The sequence below is a fragment of the Caenorhabditis elegans genome, chromosome X (assembly GCF_000002985.6).
Source record: "Caenorhabditis elegans chromosome X".
NCBI classification, from domain to species: domain Eukaryota; kingdom Metazoa; phylum Nematoda; class Chromadorea; order Rhabditida; family Rhabditidae; genus Caenorhabditis; species Caenorhabditis elegans.
In genome coordinates, this window is record NC_003284.9 from 8,546,436 (window position 1) to 8,565,233 (window position 18,798).

The 18,798-nt window shown below is 35.5% G+C and overlaps 3 protein-coding genes across 6 annotated transcripts; 2 read left to right on the forward strand and 1 right to left on the reverse strand.

Moving 5' to 3' along the window:
- Positions 1-12: 12 nt before the first annotated feature.
- Positions 13-2,621, reverse strand: D2021.4. 2 transcript variants are annotated; one of them, NM_001047771.5, is made up of 6 exons: positions 2,472-2,621; positions 1,587-1,741; positions 1,438-1,541; positions 1,162-1,396; positions 365-522; positions 16-227 (listed from the first exon to the last, which is right to left on the reverse strand). In NM_001047771.5, exons 1-6 carry the CDS (start codon positions 2,537-2,539, stop codon positions 63-65), a joined length of 885 nt encoding a protein of 294 aa, NP_001041236.1. In that variant the 5' UTR covers positions 2,540-2,621; the 3' UTR covers positions 16-62. The 2 variants fall into 2 exon arrangements, with proteins under 2 accessions (NP_001379613.1, NP_001041236.1); NM_001392811.1 differs by having other exon boundaries at positions 13-227; positions 365-1,541.
- Positions 2,622-5,841: 3,220 nt separating this feature from the next.
- dhhc-14 (Palmitoyltransferase) lies at positions 5,842-9,925 on the forward strand (the record flags this gene model as incomplete). Of its 2 annotated transcripts, NM_001029343.4 has the most annotated exons (12): positions 5,842-6,003; positions 6,228-6,286; positions 6,339-6,450; positions 6,503-6,638; positions 6,706-6,862; positions 7,241-7,338; positions 7,388-7,676; positions 8,014-8,100; positions 8,149-8,307; positions 8,357-8,523; positions 8,771-8,871; positions 9,290-9,925. In NM_001029343.4, the coding sequence occupies 12 exons, from the start codon at positions 5,842-5,844 to the stop codon at positions 9,458-9,460; spliced, it is 1,698 nt and encodes a 565-aa protein (NP_001024514.2). The 2 variants fall into 2 exon arrangements, with proteins under 2 accessions (NP_001024514.2, NP_001367419.1); NM_001381041.1 differs by lacking the exons at positions 5,842-6,003; positions 6,228-6,286; positions 6,339-6,450; ... (2 more) ...; positions 7,241-7,338; positions 7,388-7,676 and having other exon boundaries at positions 8,054-8,100; positions 9,290-9,460.
- Positions 9,926-10,710: 785 nt separating this feature from the next.
- Positions 10,711-16,803, forward strand: utx-1 (JmjC domain-containing protein). 2 transcript variants are annotated; one of them, NM_001322627.4, is made up of 14 exons: positions 10,711-10,810; positions 10,863-10,939; positions 10,993-11,319; positions 11,369-11,489; positions 11,822-11,962; positions 12,017-12,274; positions 12,406-12,525; positions 12,670-12,802; positions 13,494-13,678; positions 13,726-13,950; positions 14,379-15,251; positions 15,307-15,896; positions 15,945-16,133; positions 16,318-16,803. In NM_001322627.4, the coding sequence occupies exons 1-14, from the start codon at positions 10,745-10,747 to the stop codon at positions 16,436-16,438; spliced, it is 3,426 nt and encodes a 1,141-aa protein (NP_001309686.1). In that variant the 5' UTR covers positions 10,711-10,744; the 3' UTR covers positions 16,439-16,803. The 2 variants fall into 2 exon arrangements, with proteins under 2 accessions (NP_001309686.1, NP_001309685.1); NM_001322626.4 differs by having other exon boundaries at positions 10,716-10,810; positions 12,017-12,289; positions 16,318-16,800.
- The last annotated feature ends 1,995 nt before the right edge of the window (positions 16,804-18,798 follow it).

Here is an 18,798-nt window from a genome sequence, read left to right on the forward strand (position 1 = left end):
CACTTTATATGAAATCACACATTTCATTTATTCAGAGTTAATATTCATGTTAATCACAAAAATTACAGTTTTGAGTTTTCTGGTTCGACTTCTTTTGGAACGACATATGCTTCCTGAATAAATGACATGACACATTCCTTGTTGCTGTCGAATACTTCCCCGAATATTTTTGCTTTGTTTCCTGTTGCAATTTCAGTTCTGGTTTCCACCAGAAACCATTGGATAGCCTGAAAAAATATTATACAGTGTGTTGTGCAACTTTTAAGAAATAGATATGACTTGAAAAAAACTATGGATTGTGTATATCTAGATTTGTATCAACTTTATCAGTTTAGCAAGTGCTACATTTTTTTTCAATACATACTTCAACCCTCTCCTGATGGAAGTGGATTTTGTGATGTAACGATGCTCCAGTGCTCATTCTAAGTCCAGCTTTGTTGATTGCATTTTGCACTGACTGCAGAACCATAAAATCAGATAAAGCTACAACCGCTACCATTCCTCCATCTTCTCGGATAATGTCTGAATTGAAAATTTTATGGGCATAGTTTTCTGATTTTTTTTGATTTAAAAATTTGAATAAGTAGTCAAATAATTGGTGTAACGGTCAGGAAAATGTAATCTTGCATTACTTTAATACCTATTTATAGATTTGGGACTTCAGCCTCATATAACATTACTAAACTGTTGATTTAAGTTGTAAATGCACATTTTCAACAGGTAAATGCAATTGGGCGGGCAAATCGAACGCACCGTTTTTCCCAGTGTCATTTCTCGAGTATTCATTTCACGTTCCAGATTTTTGGAATTTTGAAAACAGAGATAGTGTATTGCGACAAGACAAAAATCATAGACACTGTCAAAAAAAGGTATTAAAACCTTCTGTAACATCTCAAAGCTAGACACCAAATTTCCCAGAATTCGGAAACTGGACGTTCGGTTCAGCTCTATGAATCAGTAGGAGAAGTGAATGAAGTTAGAAATACGTAACAAATTTACAACTTTTCCAGAAAAACGTTTCCTTTGAACTTTATGGTATACAAATTTGTCAACAATAACCATCAAAATAAGCGGTATTACTTTTCTCAGAATTTCTGCCTTTTTGAATTTTTTTCAGTCAGCTATGTTTTTAATTAAAAGTTACGTTTTTTTTAAACACACCAATGCACTCTGGAGTAAGCCGTGCATAGTAAACCACTCTGTGTTCGCCAGAAGCCGGACCAGACAGCATATATAAAGGACGAATATCAAAAACCACGTGCTTCAAAAATAGTTCAAAATCTTTTCTTTGTTTTGTAGATAGCTGATTTTCAATTTGTCGTTCCATGTTTGGTAAAGATAAAAGTCCCGGCACATCCGATGGAAATGGTATTTTTCTGAGAAACTTGCTGTCAGTCTAAAAGGTTGATATTTAATCCTATCCTAAATTTTTCTAACTTTAATGTGAGCCAATCCAATTTTTTTGTTTTCATGATAGACATCAGCAGTGTACACATTTCCGACTTTTTCGATTTTAATGTCAATTAACTTTCTCGGATCACCTGAAAATTAAAATCTTCTTTCGTAAAATGTGCACATCCTCTTACCTGCAGAAACAAAATTATAGTGCATGCTAAAGATCACATTTTCGTCTTTAATTTTATTTTTGTATATTCGAACAGCTTCATACACTTGACCAGCAATATACCCTCCAAAAAGCCGATTGACTCCAAAAATGCCACCAATATGCGGACCCTCGGATCTGAAATATTTCGAGGTTATGTTTTTTCTCTATTAATCTCTAAAAAACACTGAAAAGTTTAAATTTTATAAAGCAAGAAAGCTTTATAAAACCCAACAAACCATTAAATTGATATATTGAGCCGATTTAGCTACCCACAATTATCACAATTTATCAAACTGTATGAGAATTGTCAAAAATTGTATATTTTGTTTTTTCGCTGTGGAAAAATAAAAATATGTGTTTTATGTGTATTTTAGTAACCAAAACTAAGTATTATACTGCAGTTGTGACGTCATAAAATGTTTTTAATTACATTTTGTAAAAATACCTGAATAACTCCATTAAGCTCATAATATGAAACATGGTGAATAATCTCAAGATAATAAAATTTGCATGCCCATCATAAATCCTCGTTTTGGTTTTTTTTAAGGTGTAGTATTGTCAGTAGGCATTCGATCAAATAACATATAAGTTTAACATGATTGAACATAATAATAAAACCATAATAATATTAGTTTTTTTTCAATTTTGAGACAGTTTTGTTGCATTGAATTATAACCACTTTTGGTAACATTATTGGGTTTAAAGAATTTTCCCACTGAAAATACTTCATCATTATCAATGTAAAACAAAGCAAAAACGATATTTCAATAAAAAAGAATTCCACAAAACTTCCACAGTTTTACATGCTCCCTGTTTTACAGAACATCTTCTTACTTTAGTTTTTTTTTTCACTTTCGAAACGTACCTGTATATATTATCATCAATGTTATCAATTGATAACATTGCCGAAATTAATTGTGGTCGTGTCACCATTTTCCTGAACATTGACCGATTTTGTTCTCAACACACGTTCCTCAATGATTTCTTTTGGTTTTTAGTCAAAAAATTTCAACGCCTGAAAGTTTACGTTTTTTATTAAATAAAGACACTCAATCAAAAAATGCGGGAAATTGTGGAGTGATAGTTGAATAAAAGAACCGAATGACTTTATCAGCACTCTTCCGTCAGCATTCAATTGTCTACATGGTCATATTAAAGGGGTACACTGTAGTGAATTGCATAGTTTCTGTAGCCAGAATTTTGTTCACGTTATGTTTTGAGGAGCACTTAGCACGAGGCACAAAACAATTTTCACAATTGTTATAAACAACAACAAACTGTTGTTCTGTATCATTTTGGAGATAAACATGTGTTTCAATTTACTTCTTGATAAGAATAACCAATAAAATACGTTGCCATATTCTGTTGTGTGGTCACGCAATTGAGTGTGATTTTGAGCTGTCCGGCATAAAGCCATTGACACAAATCACATCACCTCATAGTTTTTAGAATGCATAATTGTGGCTGAATCGGACAACATCCACCGAGCAAAATAGTTATTTTATTCAAGTGTTAAATTGGTTTTCACCAAAATACGTTATTGATGCCAAATGAAATTGGTTAAAATTGGATTGGAGTTCTGATATTCCTGTCGGCAAAATTAACATTTGGTAGATGCCAAATATTCCAGTGTGTACTTTTTCCAGAAAATAGATACAACGTATTCTTTAAAAATCTATGGAAACTTCTAGTTCTTCGCTTTTCCAGTTGTTCTGTATGTATTTCAATTTTTAAAAGTTTCGTTCACCGTTTAAATTTAATGAGTTGCGAAGCTTTTTTTTAAATCAGTTTCTGGCGATTTCCAACGTCAAAATATGTTTATCAGTTCAATAAATCATTTGTTACAAGTATATTTTCAAATTTTACAAAAGGCCAATCAAATATGAAAAAGTACGGTATATGTTTCTGATTGGTGGATTTTTTCTTTAATTTTGTGACGGTTTTCTTTGTATTATCCTATTTCCTTTAGATTTAATCTGAATTGTTGAACAAAAGAGATTTAAGATTTAGGTTCTACTATATGAAGTACCTGGAACTGTTACTTTCACTAAATACAATGATTGTCGTTTTCTCGAATTTTGAGATAAGAATCATAGTGAAGGTGCGCAGTAACAAGGCTTCTCTCTCTTTTTCTCTAAAACAATTCACCGCTGCCAAAGTTACCAAAATTGTTGTTTCCCATCAATTGGGCAATCTTTCTCTTTTTCTCTCTCCCTCTCTGTCTGTATCTGCCTGTTTCTCGTTACCACCTGTGCGCCCACTGTGTTTCCAGTTTTGACTGACGTAGAAAAAAGCAAAAAAAGAAAGAGGTAGTGGAAGAGAATGAGAAAGAAGAGAAAGGGAGGCACGTGTATTTAATGTGCCGCCTTCTTCTCTACTCCCGGTTCGTTGTCTGACATTGAGAAGTAGACAAAAAAGTAAAACCCTTTTCCAATTTTGGTTGCTTTTTTCACTGAGCTGCTGAATATGGCGTTATGTCTTCTAACTTTTTTGTTTTCGGTTTAAATGTTTTCAGTGTTTTTTTAAAGTTTTAATAACATCCTAGAGCATGCTTTTTATTTAGTCACATCCTTGATCACAAACTTTTGAGTGTTTGCCCAGACCTTTTTTTTCATTTTTGAAAGTCTTGTAGTCTGTGTGTAAACTACGATTCTTTCATTTCGCAATCTAAAAAAGACACCTGAAATTTTGATGACTCAGTTCTGACATCTTTTTCCTTTTTTTTCTCAATTTTCATCTCTGGTATTGCTCCTTACTACTTCAAGAAACAGAATTGAAAACAAGAAAAAAGCACCACCGAGCAAAGAAAACAAACTTATCTCTGATGCTGTAAGATTCTTCGTTTGAATTTTGTGTCTCTTTTGGGAAATGTCACTTTTCAATCGCTTACTTGCGGAAAAAATGGAATAAACTGTCGATCGAGCAGTTCATTTGAATTCATATAATCGCTTATGACCACATTTCGGTCAATTCTCATTTTTCCCTACACAAAATTTGCCTCATTCTGGAGTAATAGATTGTTTTGGCAATTTTTATTTACTCCCCGCCTCATCAATTCTCACACCTTCTAATGTTTGACTAGACAATGTTGTAATTTTTTTTCATTTTGAACAACTTGTAACATTTTTAAACTGAGCTAGTGAAATTTAATTTTCAAAAATTTTCAGAATTTTCAGTTAAAAAAAGATAATAAATTTGCAAACATTTCTGTTTAAATCAGATGAAAAAAAATTCCGAAAAAATTGAAGTTTTTTCATTTGAAGTAAAGTAAAGAAAAATGCATTACCTGTTGTTAATAACTCTAAAAAAATCAGTTTTTTTTCAAATTTTTTCATGCTCAAACAAATATTTTTTACAAACTTATTATGGTAGAACAGCGAAATGTGGGCGACAGCTTTATCAGAATTGAATTAACCTTGAAAAAGATTAATGAGTTTGTGCACCCATCGGCACAAATACTACCAGTAGCTGGAAATAATGGTTTTTTCAAACGTACATGTGAAACGTTTGTGTAATTTTCAGAACGTATTTTCGTTAACTGACTCTACTGAATTAAAATTCTCATGAACACATTCGTAGACGACAACGTGTAACAGGTGGAAATTACGTAACTACAGTCAAATTTAGATTATTATCCGTTAGCCTTCGCCCGCCAATTATCTTTTTCGATAGCTGGTTAGAAGGAATTCCAAATTACACTTTGAAAATCTCTGTGTATGTGTTGGTGTGTCTCGATGGAATTTCATTTCACTTTGTTTCATTTTCCTTCTGGATGTCCGCGAATTTACTGAGCGTCGCGGTCTTCTTAGTCTTCTCTCATTTTCCGTCCGGTGGCAAACGCACGCGAGCTATGGGGAGAGAGTGTGCACTGAATTCGCAATGGAGCGCGCTTGCATGGATGTCACCCCTCTTCGCTCGATTCTTTCTTCTTTTGTTGCGCACCCTTTTCTCTTAGTTGCTCCTCATATCGCGTCGTTTTCATTCTTCTTATGACTAACTTTATCGGAAAGAAAACCTTGGCACATAGGATTGCCAACCGGGAAAAACTTGATTTTGTCTTCACTTTTTTCCTATATTGACTCTACTATTCTGTCAGTTATCTTTTTTCTTCGGCCGATTTATACTGGACACAAAGATTATTTCTTTACAATATTATATTGTACTACTTTTCAATGAAAATTATTGTTATTTGTTCAATTTTATTCTCCATATTTTCCAGACTTGGCATCGGACCAATGAATGGCGACACGGAAGTGCTGACGCACAACCTTCTGAAGCCAGCTGTAGTCGTCGATAGCTTCAACTTGCACGCAGTGATCAGTGCAACACAACACGGACATGTGGAAAGCGTCGAAGCGGCGTTGAAACAAGGATTATCACCAAATACCACAGATGATGTAAGTGGTTTGAAAAATGCAACAGTTCAAAACTCAAAATTTACGGCTTCATCAAATTTTCGTTCTTGATATGACAATAATTCAAAAACAAAGTGTCTGTCATGAATACATTGAAAAAAATTTCGTTCGCTTCACTGAAGAGTTACTAGATTTTAGAAAAAAAACGTTTTGAGGATAAGATTAAACGTTTTTTCAACAATTATCAAAATTTGTTCATTTTTCAGGACGGGTGTTCACTTCTTCATTGGGCTGCTATCAACAATAGACTTGAAGTTGCACGATTGTAAGCTACCTCCTTCCGTTCTTCTAATATGTCAAATTTCAAAAAATTGTAGACTGATCTCATACAACGCAGATGCGAACCTTATTGGTGGCGTCTTGGCTTCATCTCCAATTCACTGGGCGGCTAGGAATGGACTCGTTGCCATGTGCGCGGTGCTGGTTAAGGTTTGCTCAAAAAATTACGCTAGTTGGCAGATGTCAATTCATGTTTTTGTAGGGAGGAGCTGTTTGCAATGTGCGCGACATTCAGGGATACACGCCAATCCATTTGGCGATACAGGGAAATCATGTACCGTTGGTCGCTTACTTTTTGCTCAAATTTGAATATGCCAAGGATATTAGTGATAATAGTGGTTAGGCTTTTGGAATTTGTAGTATTACAAAAACTCAATTTCTAAAAAAAAACAAAGTTCATTTCAGGAATGACGCCGGCAATGATGTGCGCAAAACGAAGTTTTACCATGTTTCCACTCAGATTAATTGTGAGGGCAGGAGCCGACTTATCTCTGAAAGAGCATTTCAGTGGAAATACAGCTCTGCACTTAGCAGCTCAGGATCGTAATTCATCCGCAGTAATGTAAGTTTTCTTAAAATATACACAAGTGCAAAAGAAATACAATCACATAAAAAACACCCCTAATTTAATTGTTTTAAAGAAAAATTTTGAGCGTCAAAAAATGTAGTTAACGTCTAATTTCAACAAGTTTTGCGAAAACTATTAAACACTTTCAATGAAGATGTTTTTTTTAATTATTCAAAAAGGGTATCTATTAAAAAATATTGAAAATGTTTTTAAACTAAAATTATCGTCTGAAAAAATCATGGATAGTTGTTATACTTGTTATGCCTAACTGTTTTTCCATGATTCAAAAGTGAAAATTTTAACTCCCAACACGAAGGTTAATGTATTTCAAGCTGAGAGTAAAGTAAAATGCAATTAAATGTTCATTTCTAGGGAACTTCTCGAAGGAAACGCTAATGTGAACATTCGGAATAAACAATCAGAAACACCACTGGATATGGCTAGGACGATCAAAAGTCCACAAATCCTAGGTAACGCGCTACACTCTAAAGCGACCAAAATTCAATTGTTCAACTGCAGATTTGATGGAAGACGCTGCTCGTCGCCAGGGAGTCAGTCGAACAAGTTGTTTCCGACGATCTTTCGTGCCGCCAATCAGCACATACTTTTTCTTCCTGGTCCCAATGTTTGGATTTTTCATGACCTATCTCCTTTTCAAGTACTTGCCATTGATTATTGCCACTTTCTCCACACTGATCTCCTGCATCTTTCTTATGGTTCTTATTCGGTTTGACTATCATGATCCTACTTACAAGCTGCTTCCTTATGGAGTTACAATTGCAGAAGCCATCTTAATGGTCTTATCGTGGTAGGTATTCAAGTTTGAAAATCTTGCCGTTACACTCTTCACTTTTAATTTCACTTTTGTCGTCAAACAAAAGCCAAAGGATAAAACGGACCAGATAACGAACAGGTGCCGTTGGAAAGAGAAAGGAAGGGCAGATTGATATCTCGAGTAAACTAGACGGGTTTATAATGCCATACGTATGATTTTATCTCAATCCACGTAAAAAAATTATTTTCGAAAAGTCGATCGTGGGGAAATAGACTTCAAAAATAAAAATTTAAGAATTTTCTAGAACGCAAAAAAGTTTGCTCAAATTATTTACAAAAATACTTTGAAATGACTATTTGAAATTCTTCAGGTCAGCATATGCTCATTGGTACGTGCCATGGTGGGCTCAAATGCTCTTTGTTCTTTCTGTTCTTGCTCTTGCATTCACATTGTTCAGGTGAGAAACAGTATTGTGGCACTTGAATAACATAGTGAATAATTTTAGAATAGGGACACTGGATCCGGGGGTCGTAAGAGCTGCCAAGAACTGTCATCAGCTATTTGTGAATGAAGCTGAAGCGGGTATCCAACATCAGCAAAAATACTGCTTCACTTGCTTCATTCGCAAAATGGATCATACAAAGCACTGCGCCGTTTGCGGATTGTAAGTTTTTCATTTCTTTGTATACAAAAATAAACTTTATAAATTTGAGTTGCGTGAACAATTTTGATCATCATTGCCCATGGCTGAACAGTTGTGTGACTCGCCGAAACATGAGGGAATTCATCATGTTTGTCATTTCGGTGTCAGTGTCATCAGCAATTTACTGCATGGCTACAAGTCATTATGCGCTGCTCCAAATTGAAGATCATGGTTTGGGTGAGTCGTTTTTACAGTACCTCTAACTAGTAAGAGGTTAATCTGAGAGGTTGACCACTAAGAGGTTAATCGGATTAAGAAAAAAAAATTCAATAAATGCGACTTGGGAAACTCCCCAAACATGTTTTTTATGTCATGGGAAATTGGTTGTAAAACTAAACTGGTAAAATGTTAACTGCGACTAACTATGCATACATTCCTTACTCAGGAGTTTATCCGAAAAATATATGAATATTTATTTTTACAGAAGAATTCCTGGAAACTGACGCGTTCTTGATGATCACCATCATTCTCTCGGCGATGCACGCACTCATGCTTGCCGTGCTGTTCTGTGTTCAAATGAACCAGGTAAATATTTCATGAATCAGGCAAATATTTTTCCTATTAGTATTGTATGCAATACTATTTTTGATAGTTTAAATTTAGTTCGAGATTACCTATTTTCAAATGAAACAGCTATTGTGTTAGGTGACGATTTAAAAAAAGTTGTTAAAAATAAATTAATTATTGACGTTTTTTTTGTTAATTGGTTGTTAGGAGTTTTATTATACATAGAAGACAATTGAACTGCAAATAATGAAAATCTTTGAAATTGGCATTTCCAACAAAATTAGGATTGCTAGAGACTTGAACACAAATTTTCGTGGACACATTTAAATGCGTTATTGATAGCAACAGCCACATTACTAATAGAGAACATTCGGTAATTCAATTTTAGAAATTATTCATTCTTGTTACAAAAAATTAAATACAATAATTATTATAGATCTCGCAAGGAGTGACGACCAACGATCGTATCAAAGCTCGCCGAGCTGGTCATGCCCATTCTCACTCCGGCTCCACTGACTACAATGTTATTCATCACAAGCCAAGCATCTCGAAACGGTGTCATAATCTTCTGGAATTCTTTTCCTCTAACGGCGATCCAAACTGGTGAAAATACAAATTCGGATTTTATCTTCATCGGACCTGAAAAACTTGCCCTGCTCCCCGGATTTTTCAAACTTGAGAATCAAAACTTTTCTATGGCATAACAAATCTATCAATAAAAAACAAAATACTTGTAAATGTGAATCAGAAACCTAAATTTAAATTTCATCCCCGCCCATTCCCCCATTCACAATCTACTCTTTTTCATTTTCTTTCAGTTTTACATGAGATACTTCACTTGTATAATTTGGTTGTGAAAAGATTTTAAATGCTCTCTATCTCCCTTTTTCCCTCTTTCATTTCCTTTTTTGTTAAACTTTTTGTACATTCCGGTTAGAATCAAGTGCTTGGAGATATTTGAAGTTTTCCATCAGTTTTCTTACTTTGCTCTTCTCTCTTGCGTATTTCCGAGATCTCTTTTTCTTTACTGTTTTCCTAGATGTAAATAAATTTTCTTGAAATTAAACAAGAACTCAGTTTGTGTTGTCCAAAATCTTGGATTGTAACTTTTTTTTCCAGCGGTCTTCCTGTTGTTAATCTCAAAAAGCTCAGGTTTTAAAGTAATAACTTCTACAACAAGATCCACAATAATGTACTGGTTGCTCTCAAACAAAGTGGATCAAAAACTTAATGTGAAAAAGACATTTCAAAAAACTATAAAGATACCAAAGTTCTATTACTATTGGCAATATTGTTCAAGATTTGTGTTAGTTTTTTATTTACATATTTTTGAAGAATAAAGCAGAGTAGCTTGACAATATTCTTAGCATGGAATTTTTCATAACTCATGTTCTCTCGATTTTACAAATTTCTGAATGAGATTCAGTTCCACTTTGTGCGGTATTGCGAAATCTGCATATATTCACCCTTTCCACAAATTGCCCCCTGACGACCCCAATCCATACTTGCGCACACCATCGACCCACTCCTTGTCCGCCCAAGCGTTTCTAACCGTCTGCGCGTCCGTATACCGAGCACTACCTCTCCATTTCCCCCTCCACCATTCGCCAAACAGGCACAGTAGAGACGGGCTGCGAACGCACGGCAATGGCAACGATACTCCGTTTCTAACGTTGATCTTTGTTTAATAAACCATACTATTTGAATTAAGACACAGTATTGACCAGTTCACAGTGCTCTAATTGATTTTTTGTGCTTATTTTCTTTGTCAAAACTTGATTAAGATTTCTCCAAGTTATGTTTCCTACAATTCTCTTATGTGTATGTATTTTATTATTACTAAATCGCTGCAGTTTTTCCAGATTTGTATAATTCCCAAAAAGTCTTGTGCATGAACACCGTATCGCTTCTCACACCGCCAATGGACGAATCAGAACCTCTGCCGGAGGAGCGTCATGTAAGGATTACTTGTTTTTAGTGCGCAAAAGTTAAATTTTCTCATTTTTCAGCCTGGAAACTTTAAAAAATGGCTGGAACTGCCCCTTCTGACAAATTATGAACTGGAAAGGATTCGCACATTAAGCAGGTTGAAAAATTGTCACAAGATTGCAATAAAGTAAATATTTTTTTAATTTTCAGTTTATCATTCGACGAGTTTCACGTTCAAAACCCAGCCGATCTCACTTATCAAGTCAGATTGTTCTTTGCAAAAGCCCGCCAATACCTTGTCAGATATGTGGATGAGATGAAGAGCATTTATAAAACGCACAAGTACAAGACAATCGAACGGCGCATTTTCTACGGATTGGCGAAACAGTGTCACGTTGTTCTTTTGGCAAATGATTGGACCGGAGCACTGGAGCTTTATCAAGAAGTGTTGAGCCATCATCCTGACCTATTCTCACATGATCCTTCGATGTACTTCGGGTTAGGTCTTGTCTACTTGCATTTCAAACAGTGGAAACCGTGAGTTTTTGTTTTTTTGTTGTGAATAATCTGAAACAAAATCTTCTAGTGCAATCGAGGCATTCACAAGACTGCTATATAGTTTTCCAACCGGTATGATCGCATTGCAAGCAAAAGTTCGTCTTGGAGTGTGTTACATGGAACTTGAAGATTACAACAGATGCATAAATGTAAGTATTAAGAAAACGATCTGAAAAAGTTATAAGTTGAGACATAAAAAAAACAAGTTTTAATTGCATTCAATGCGTTATTAAAATTTGTAGTGTTTCTACAATCTTTCTTAATTAAACTTTTGGTAAGTCTTACCATCAGCTTTCTCGAGCAAACTGGCAGTTTTCCCACAACTAGTTGTGGAAAATTAGCTAGATACTCTACAAAGCTAGATCAAAAGACCGAGAATACGCATGCTTTTGCAATAAAAAGCTATACTCCAGAAACTTTACAATGCGTAAAATTTCGTAAAATCTTTTCAGTTATTTAATAAACTTATTATATTTTACAGCTGTTCAAACTTGCCGTCAACGACAGTGATGAGTCAGTATTTATGCCGAAATTCACAATTAAGTACAACATTGCTCTGAGCCACGAGAATAATGATGAGCTTGAAATTGCAGAATCAGAATATGAAAACCTAATAACTGAAGTGAGTAGTATCACCAAACAATGTTAAAAACAAAAAAAAATCGAATAATTTCAGTTAACACAACACATCAGTTTCTTACAAAGCAAGTCGAATGTGGATCAACAACAAGTTGACTTATTGATAAGTGTGAAAGCAGCATGTTTGCGACAAATTGGCTGGATTTCATATCGCCGCTCTTATAAAGACGATGCAAATCGTCTGGATCATTTGAAGAAGGCCCAAGAGAATCTCATTAGTGCACATGATACAGATCCACGAGATGGACAAAGCTACTACTATCTGGGACGAGTCTACGGGGAACACGAGCCTAGTGTTAGTGGACAAGTGGTTTGTGTTCATTTTGTTCCTTAACAATCTTAAAAAATAACTTGTTTTATTTCTATTAACCTCTAATTTTCAAAAAAAAACGTTAGGAAAATAATTTAATTCTTCCTGAATTTAAGGCACACGATGCGTTTGTCAACTACCGGTTTTCGATTGACAAAAAAGAGCAGAATGCGGACACGTGGTGCTCAATTGGAGCTCTGTATCAGCGACAAAATCAACCCATTGATGCTCTTCAGGTATGTTCAGGAATCAAAATTAGAGTTTTTGGAAACAATGTGCACAGTGTGCAAGATCAGAGCAATTCTCAAAACAATGGCGTATGCCCACCCCAATCTTTCCAATAAATGCCTCCAATTTTTAATATATTGAACACGTTTTAGGCATTCATATGTGCAATTGAGCTGAATTCAACACATTCTGCGGCATGGACAGATCTCGGAGAGCTTTATGAGAAAAATGCCCAGTACCAAGATGCGCTGGAGTGTTTCAAAAATGCAATGCTGAACAATCCAGGTATGTTGATGGTTTCCTGAAAGAAAAAGTAGAAGAATATAAATAAATTATAACTTTTCTGGAAAAACCAAATTGAAATTTCTATCAAAAAATGTTGTGAATGAATCAGTTTCAATATGATTTTCTTCATTTCTTATCAGCCAATGATACTTGCCTGTCTATAGTAGAATGGGTGTCGCTAAATTTGCTATCGCCAAACATTGAATGTAAACTTAAACGAAAATATAAGAGAAATGAAAGGATATAACAGAAGCACAACTAATCTGCTTAATCTCTAGTCACCAGATAAAATTTCCACGTGATTGGAAAATATATTTAAAGGAAGTATGACAACATTTATGACAACGACTGAAAAATGTTTAAGAAAAAAACCAAGTTGTTTCAATTGTAATGGTCTTTTCTAAGAAAGCTCTGATAACAAACAACATTCATTTTGAAATTAGCAATACACACTGTAAGTGTTTCCAAGTTGAAAATGTTTAATAAAATAGAAGACGTGACAAATGAAACGCAGTATCCATTAAAAAGAGAAACAATATATTTCATTGCAGTTTTGAGTTTTTCAAGTTTTAGGAAGGTGAGCTTGTAAATGTAGGTTAAATGTAAAGCTAGAGGCTGTTTTGAGTGAGTAGTAGTAATTAACGATTTCAGATTTTTTAAAGAACAAACTAATGTTATCATGACATTTCAGTTGCTCCGGAACCAATCAAAGCTCGTGTACAATTTCTTGAAAAAGAACTCTCGATGCCTGTGCCCGCACGTCCCTCAAATCACGCCTCGTCATCAACATTTGAAACCGTGATACCTTCATTGAAAGAAGCTTATGAGCAGCCAATACCTCTAGAGCTTCGTAATCGTCAAGACGCTGCCTATGCTGTAAGTGATTGTTGTCATGTGCGTTTTTTTGAAACCACAATTTTTAGGACAGAGAAGCTCAGTATGACAACGCGTTTTGGGATCTTTGGGAAGATTTCAGAACAATGGAGCATGAAAAGCCGGAAGATATGGAATGGGATGTAACGTATCCAAGGCCAATGGAAGATCTCGAAATCCAGGTTATGCAGTTGCTTCGTGCCAACGAACCAGCTTTAGTAAAAGCTGAGAGAGAAGTTCTTGAGTGTTTGGAAACCAGCGAGGCAGTGTTTAAGGTAATAAGAGCTCAAATAGCTGACAAACACAGGCCAGTGAAAAATGCGAGCAAAAAAGGCCAAACACGGCTTAGAAGTCATACTCTTTTCATTAGTGTATGATAGCTATACATTTATGCCAGTACATCAAGGGAAGTGATGATGCAGTTGCTGCCAGGGCGGCCGCCAGTGTTGCTTCTAACATTAAAAAAGGAAAAAAACGAGAGAATTTCATAGCGTATCTGTTGCACAAATCTCTTGAGTAGACGCAATGAGCCTAATTATAAAGCTTTTCTATGTTCTATTGTCGCATGTAAAATATATTCTGAATAACTGAAGCGTGATCAGAACTGAAAGTTAAAGTTGTGACTCACTTTTTCTGTAATCTGAAACATTTGAAAACCATAGGGATTATTAAATGGTTTATTGAAAAACATTAAATTTTTCAGGCAAAAGTTATTGAATACGTAATTCCGGAAGCCGTTCGTGAAATGCCACGTGTCACCGAGGAAATGATCCAAAACCTTCGCGACCATGGGCATCTACTTGAATCGCCGAGATGCTACAGCTTCCCATTCTTACCGAAAATTTCGTTTAATGACCTTCCGGATAGTTTCAGTTTGCTCTCGGAGCTCTATGTTTCAATGGATATCAGCGCTCAGGAAATTATGCAAATGGTTCATAGAAGAACTCAGCCAAACTCCACATACCTACCAGTGTTTGAAGAATTTGCGAAGTTACCCGAGCCACCACGAGGTCCCGTAAAGCCAATTGTAACAGATGAAGATGTACGCACGGCGCTAGAAAGGAGTGAAAAGCATCCATTAATTCTTAAAACCCCAATTCTTACGGTGGACAATAGGAAGGAAGCTCAAAGTCTGGAATTACAACGGTTTTTGGATGGGTCTACTATTTCTTGTATTCGTGGACTTACTGGTTGCCTTCGCCTCGATTTGTCGCTATTCTCCACGAAAGCAGTGGCAGAAATTGACGGAAACCAAGAAATTGAAATCCGAACTCAGTATCAACTACCACCAGAAACGAACTGTGATCATGCAAGTCAACAGACATGGCAATGTGTCAGTGATCCCTCGTACACAACAGTCAACAAGTATGCCGAGTATCAATCGGAATCGTTCAAGCACACGCTAAAGGGTGAAGCTGAGAAAATCAAGAAAAATGTGGGAGGAACACGTGGACCTTCTCCTAAAAGAATGAAATTGTATAAGCGAGCCAGCTCTCCACCGAAACATCTGAAGTCTATTAAATATGGAACTAATATTGATTTATCTGATGACACTAAATGGGGAAAACAGATCAACGTAAGTTTTTTTATTGCTCCATATTTTAAAACCAAACACAACTGCCGTTTTTCAGGAACTTTCTAAACTTCCTGCTTTTTGTCGCCTCATCGCCGGCTCAAACATGCTCTCCCACTTGGGGCACCAAGTTCACGGCATGAATACTGTTAAGCTTTTCATGAAAGTTCCTGGCTGCAGAACACCAGCTCATCAGGATAGCAATCACATGGCTTCCATCAACATAAACATTGGTCCCGGTGACTGTGAATGGTTTGCCGTTCCATACGAGTATTGGGGAAAGATGCATAAGTTGTGCGAGAAGAATGGCGTTGATCTTTTGACTGGAACATTTTGGCCTATTATCGATGACTTATTAGATGCAGGAATTCCAGTGCACCGTTTCACACAGAAGGCTGGAGACATGGTATATGTGAGTGGCGGAGCCATTCATTGGGTACAAGCTTCGGGATGGTGCAACAACATTTCTTGGAATGTGGCGCCACTCAACTTTCAACAGTTGAGCATCTCTTTGCTCAGCTACGAATACAACAAGCTGCGCCGATTTAAGAGTGAAGTTCCAATGCAATTAATGTGCTGGCAAGTAGCAAAGAATGTCAAGTTTACCAACCAGCTCATCTACAATACTTGCAAAGGTGTATTGATTAGGTGAGTAGCCTAAGAAGAACAATCAAGTTTGTAATAACTTTATTTCAGATCACTTGCATTCCTGAGAATGGTTGCCGATTATATCGTGTCTCAGAAGAAAACCATAAAAGCTCATACTCGAACAAGTGGAGAACAATCCCATTTCTGTATGACGTGCGAGTGTGAAGTGTTTTGTATTTTGTTCGTGAAGGATATTGGCGGAAAGTTTACAGTCTTCTGTGTATACTGTGCTAAATCGTAAGTTTTCAAAATTTTTGAACGTTTTGGGCTTAGAAATGGTTATTTTTTATGCCTAAAAATACAAAAACATTCAACACGTGATTCTGTATATTTTTGAAAAGTTACTTTTAAAAAATACACAAGTACTTGCGGAACCTCACTCAGAATTATAGTGGTTCGAAAAGAAAATGTGATTTTTCAGGCAAGGAATCGAAGGCTTCATAGCTCTTCAGCAGTTCTCGTTCACCGACTTGTACTCAATCTACGACAACATGAAATATATACCCGCAGCTAACAACAATAAGATGAGTTTCACTGCCTAGAAAGTTCTAGTTAGGACGTTTTAATCATTGCATATTTTATTTCACAAACCTGTTCCACTTGATGTGCCTCTCTCCCTCACCCCAAACATTTCCCCGTTTCAATTTTTGGCGAAAGCTCAAAAGGTCTCGTTCACTTATCTCAATCTTCTCAATTAGTTCATTTGTGTCCCTCTTTCGATACACTTCCAAAACTGTGAAAACCCAAATTTTAAACTATTTCCTCAATTTATCTGATCTCCTGTTTATTGTTGAACTTTTTTTTCAAACTGACTGCCATGTTTTACAAAACGTGGGATTGTTAGCTCATGGATTGTTTTTTTATTTCGAGCTTTAATTTTTTCTAAATAAACTGTTGTTTTGATAAACGGAAGTTTTATTAGTATAGAGAAGGCAGTATCCGCATTTTTGTCAATCTTTTATATTGCGGTGACAGGAGCAGCGCAGTTTGACATGATCTGAAAAAAATCATACTGAAATAGTTTCACTTGTATTTTTAAAGTTTATATGGGTTTAAGTGTAAAACTAATTATCAATTATTCTTCAGAAGCGCAAACTTACTTTTCGAATTCCTGATAGCTCAGCAAAAACACATGAGTTTGGGTATGAAAACGTCATCAGATGCCGTTGAAAATTTGAACATACTGACTGATTAATAATTTTTTGCCGTTTTTTAATCGTCTAATTTTAATTTACCCCAAAATATAAGAAATGTTTTATTAAAGTTTAAAAACAAAAGTACGGAGCCCCTCATACATGCATATTCACCGTCTTCACGTTCTACAATTTTTTTCACAAGAGTTTTGTTGCTAAAACTGAAGTTTGAGCTATTTGTTCTGTTGTACTGAAGTTCAAATAAAAATTGCATGATAAGGGCATAAATGCTGATGACTCATTATAGCATATTTTGAATTCAAGTTTCCTTACATCAGTTGAACAAAAATTTGTGACTCAGCAATTGACGTCTATATTAGGAAAAGGTAACTTTTGATTTTCTCTTTAGGTCACTCACAAACTTGCAATCAGTGACGGAAATATTAACTCTTATCGGTTTTTTCTGTTTCCGAATTTTTTTCATGTGGGAAATGTACTTGTTTGAATGATGTGATTCGTTACCGCACAGAACAAGTTTTACCTGACGGGCATAATGAAAAACACGTCACGGTGAAGAAGAAGAAGATCAAAACATTGTACATCAAGAATTACGTGATATTATATCACTCATCTCTGGTTGCCAACCACAAGAAAATAATTAAAATTGAGAAAGATAAGCCATGAAACATGTTATTAGACTGAAAATCAAGAAAAAAATGCAGATAGGGGGTACAGATGACTAAACAGGATAAGATTAGCTAGGCACGACGCGTCATCACGATATTGATCCTTGACGAAAGCCAATGAAAGCAATGAGGGCAGGGAGAAGTAGGGCATTGTCGGCTGTCCTTCACCTTCAGTTCCACTTCTATTTCTCTTGCCCTCTTTTCCCGGTTATGTCATGTTTTCACTGTCTGTTTTTTTGCGATTCATAGTAACTGTTGTACAACTTTTACCATCACTGACCACCCATTTCGATGCCTCGATCAAATGTACGCGTAGTAAAAACTGGGTAAAAAAGGAAAGTGCGCGTAGAAATGTTTGTAGAGCAAGCACTATTATATTTCACTTTACTATACCGTTTTCCTTTCTATCTTTTCTCTTTTTTTATCTTCACTGTTGTTCTATGCTCTCTATAATGTTTGCCTGCTTCTTTTCGGTCTCTTGCGATTCTATTTATTTTCTTTCTACGTACAGGTCCTTCTCTTGGTCTTACAACCGAGAAGGGAAGAAAGTGTTACACACTTACTATTCATTTGCAATACATTTTGATTGATTCGCACTTTATTCTTCATTTTACAACTTTTCTGAAATGAATTTTTTTTTCCATTATGTATTAAATTGTTAAGTTTTAAACTTCGTCTAGTTTCAAACAATATAAAATGCCTAATCAAACTAAAAGCAATTACCGTACTTCCTCTATTAGTAAGGCATGCAAAACTAATTTTCGGACACTTAATTTGGTGCAAAACTAATAGAGGGTGCGAAACTAATTTTCGAACAGGTTTTTTCTCATGTTTTCCATTAAGTTATGGCATAATATCATCAATTTCAATGACAACTTATGAACCAAAATGGACGAATTTTACGACTGATACGCAAAAATTGTCCGAGTTGTACTCATATTTTGCCTATTTTGACTTGTTATACCAAATCTGTAAAAGTTTTCCTAATTTTTTGAACGATTTTATAATGCAAATTTTGAATTCCTAAAAATAGGGAACAAATGGGGGGGGAGCAAAACTATTAGAGGTGCAAAACTAATGTTC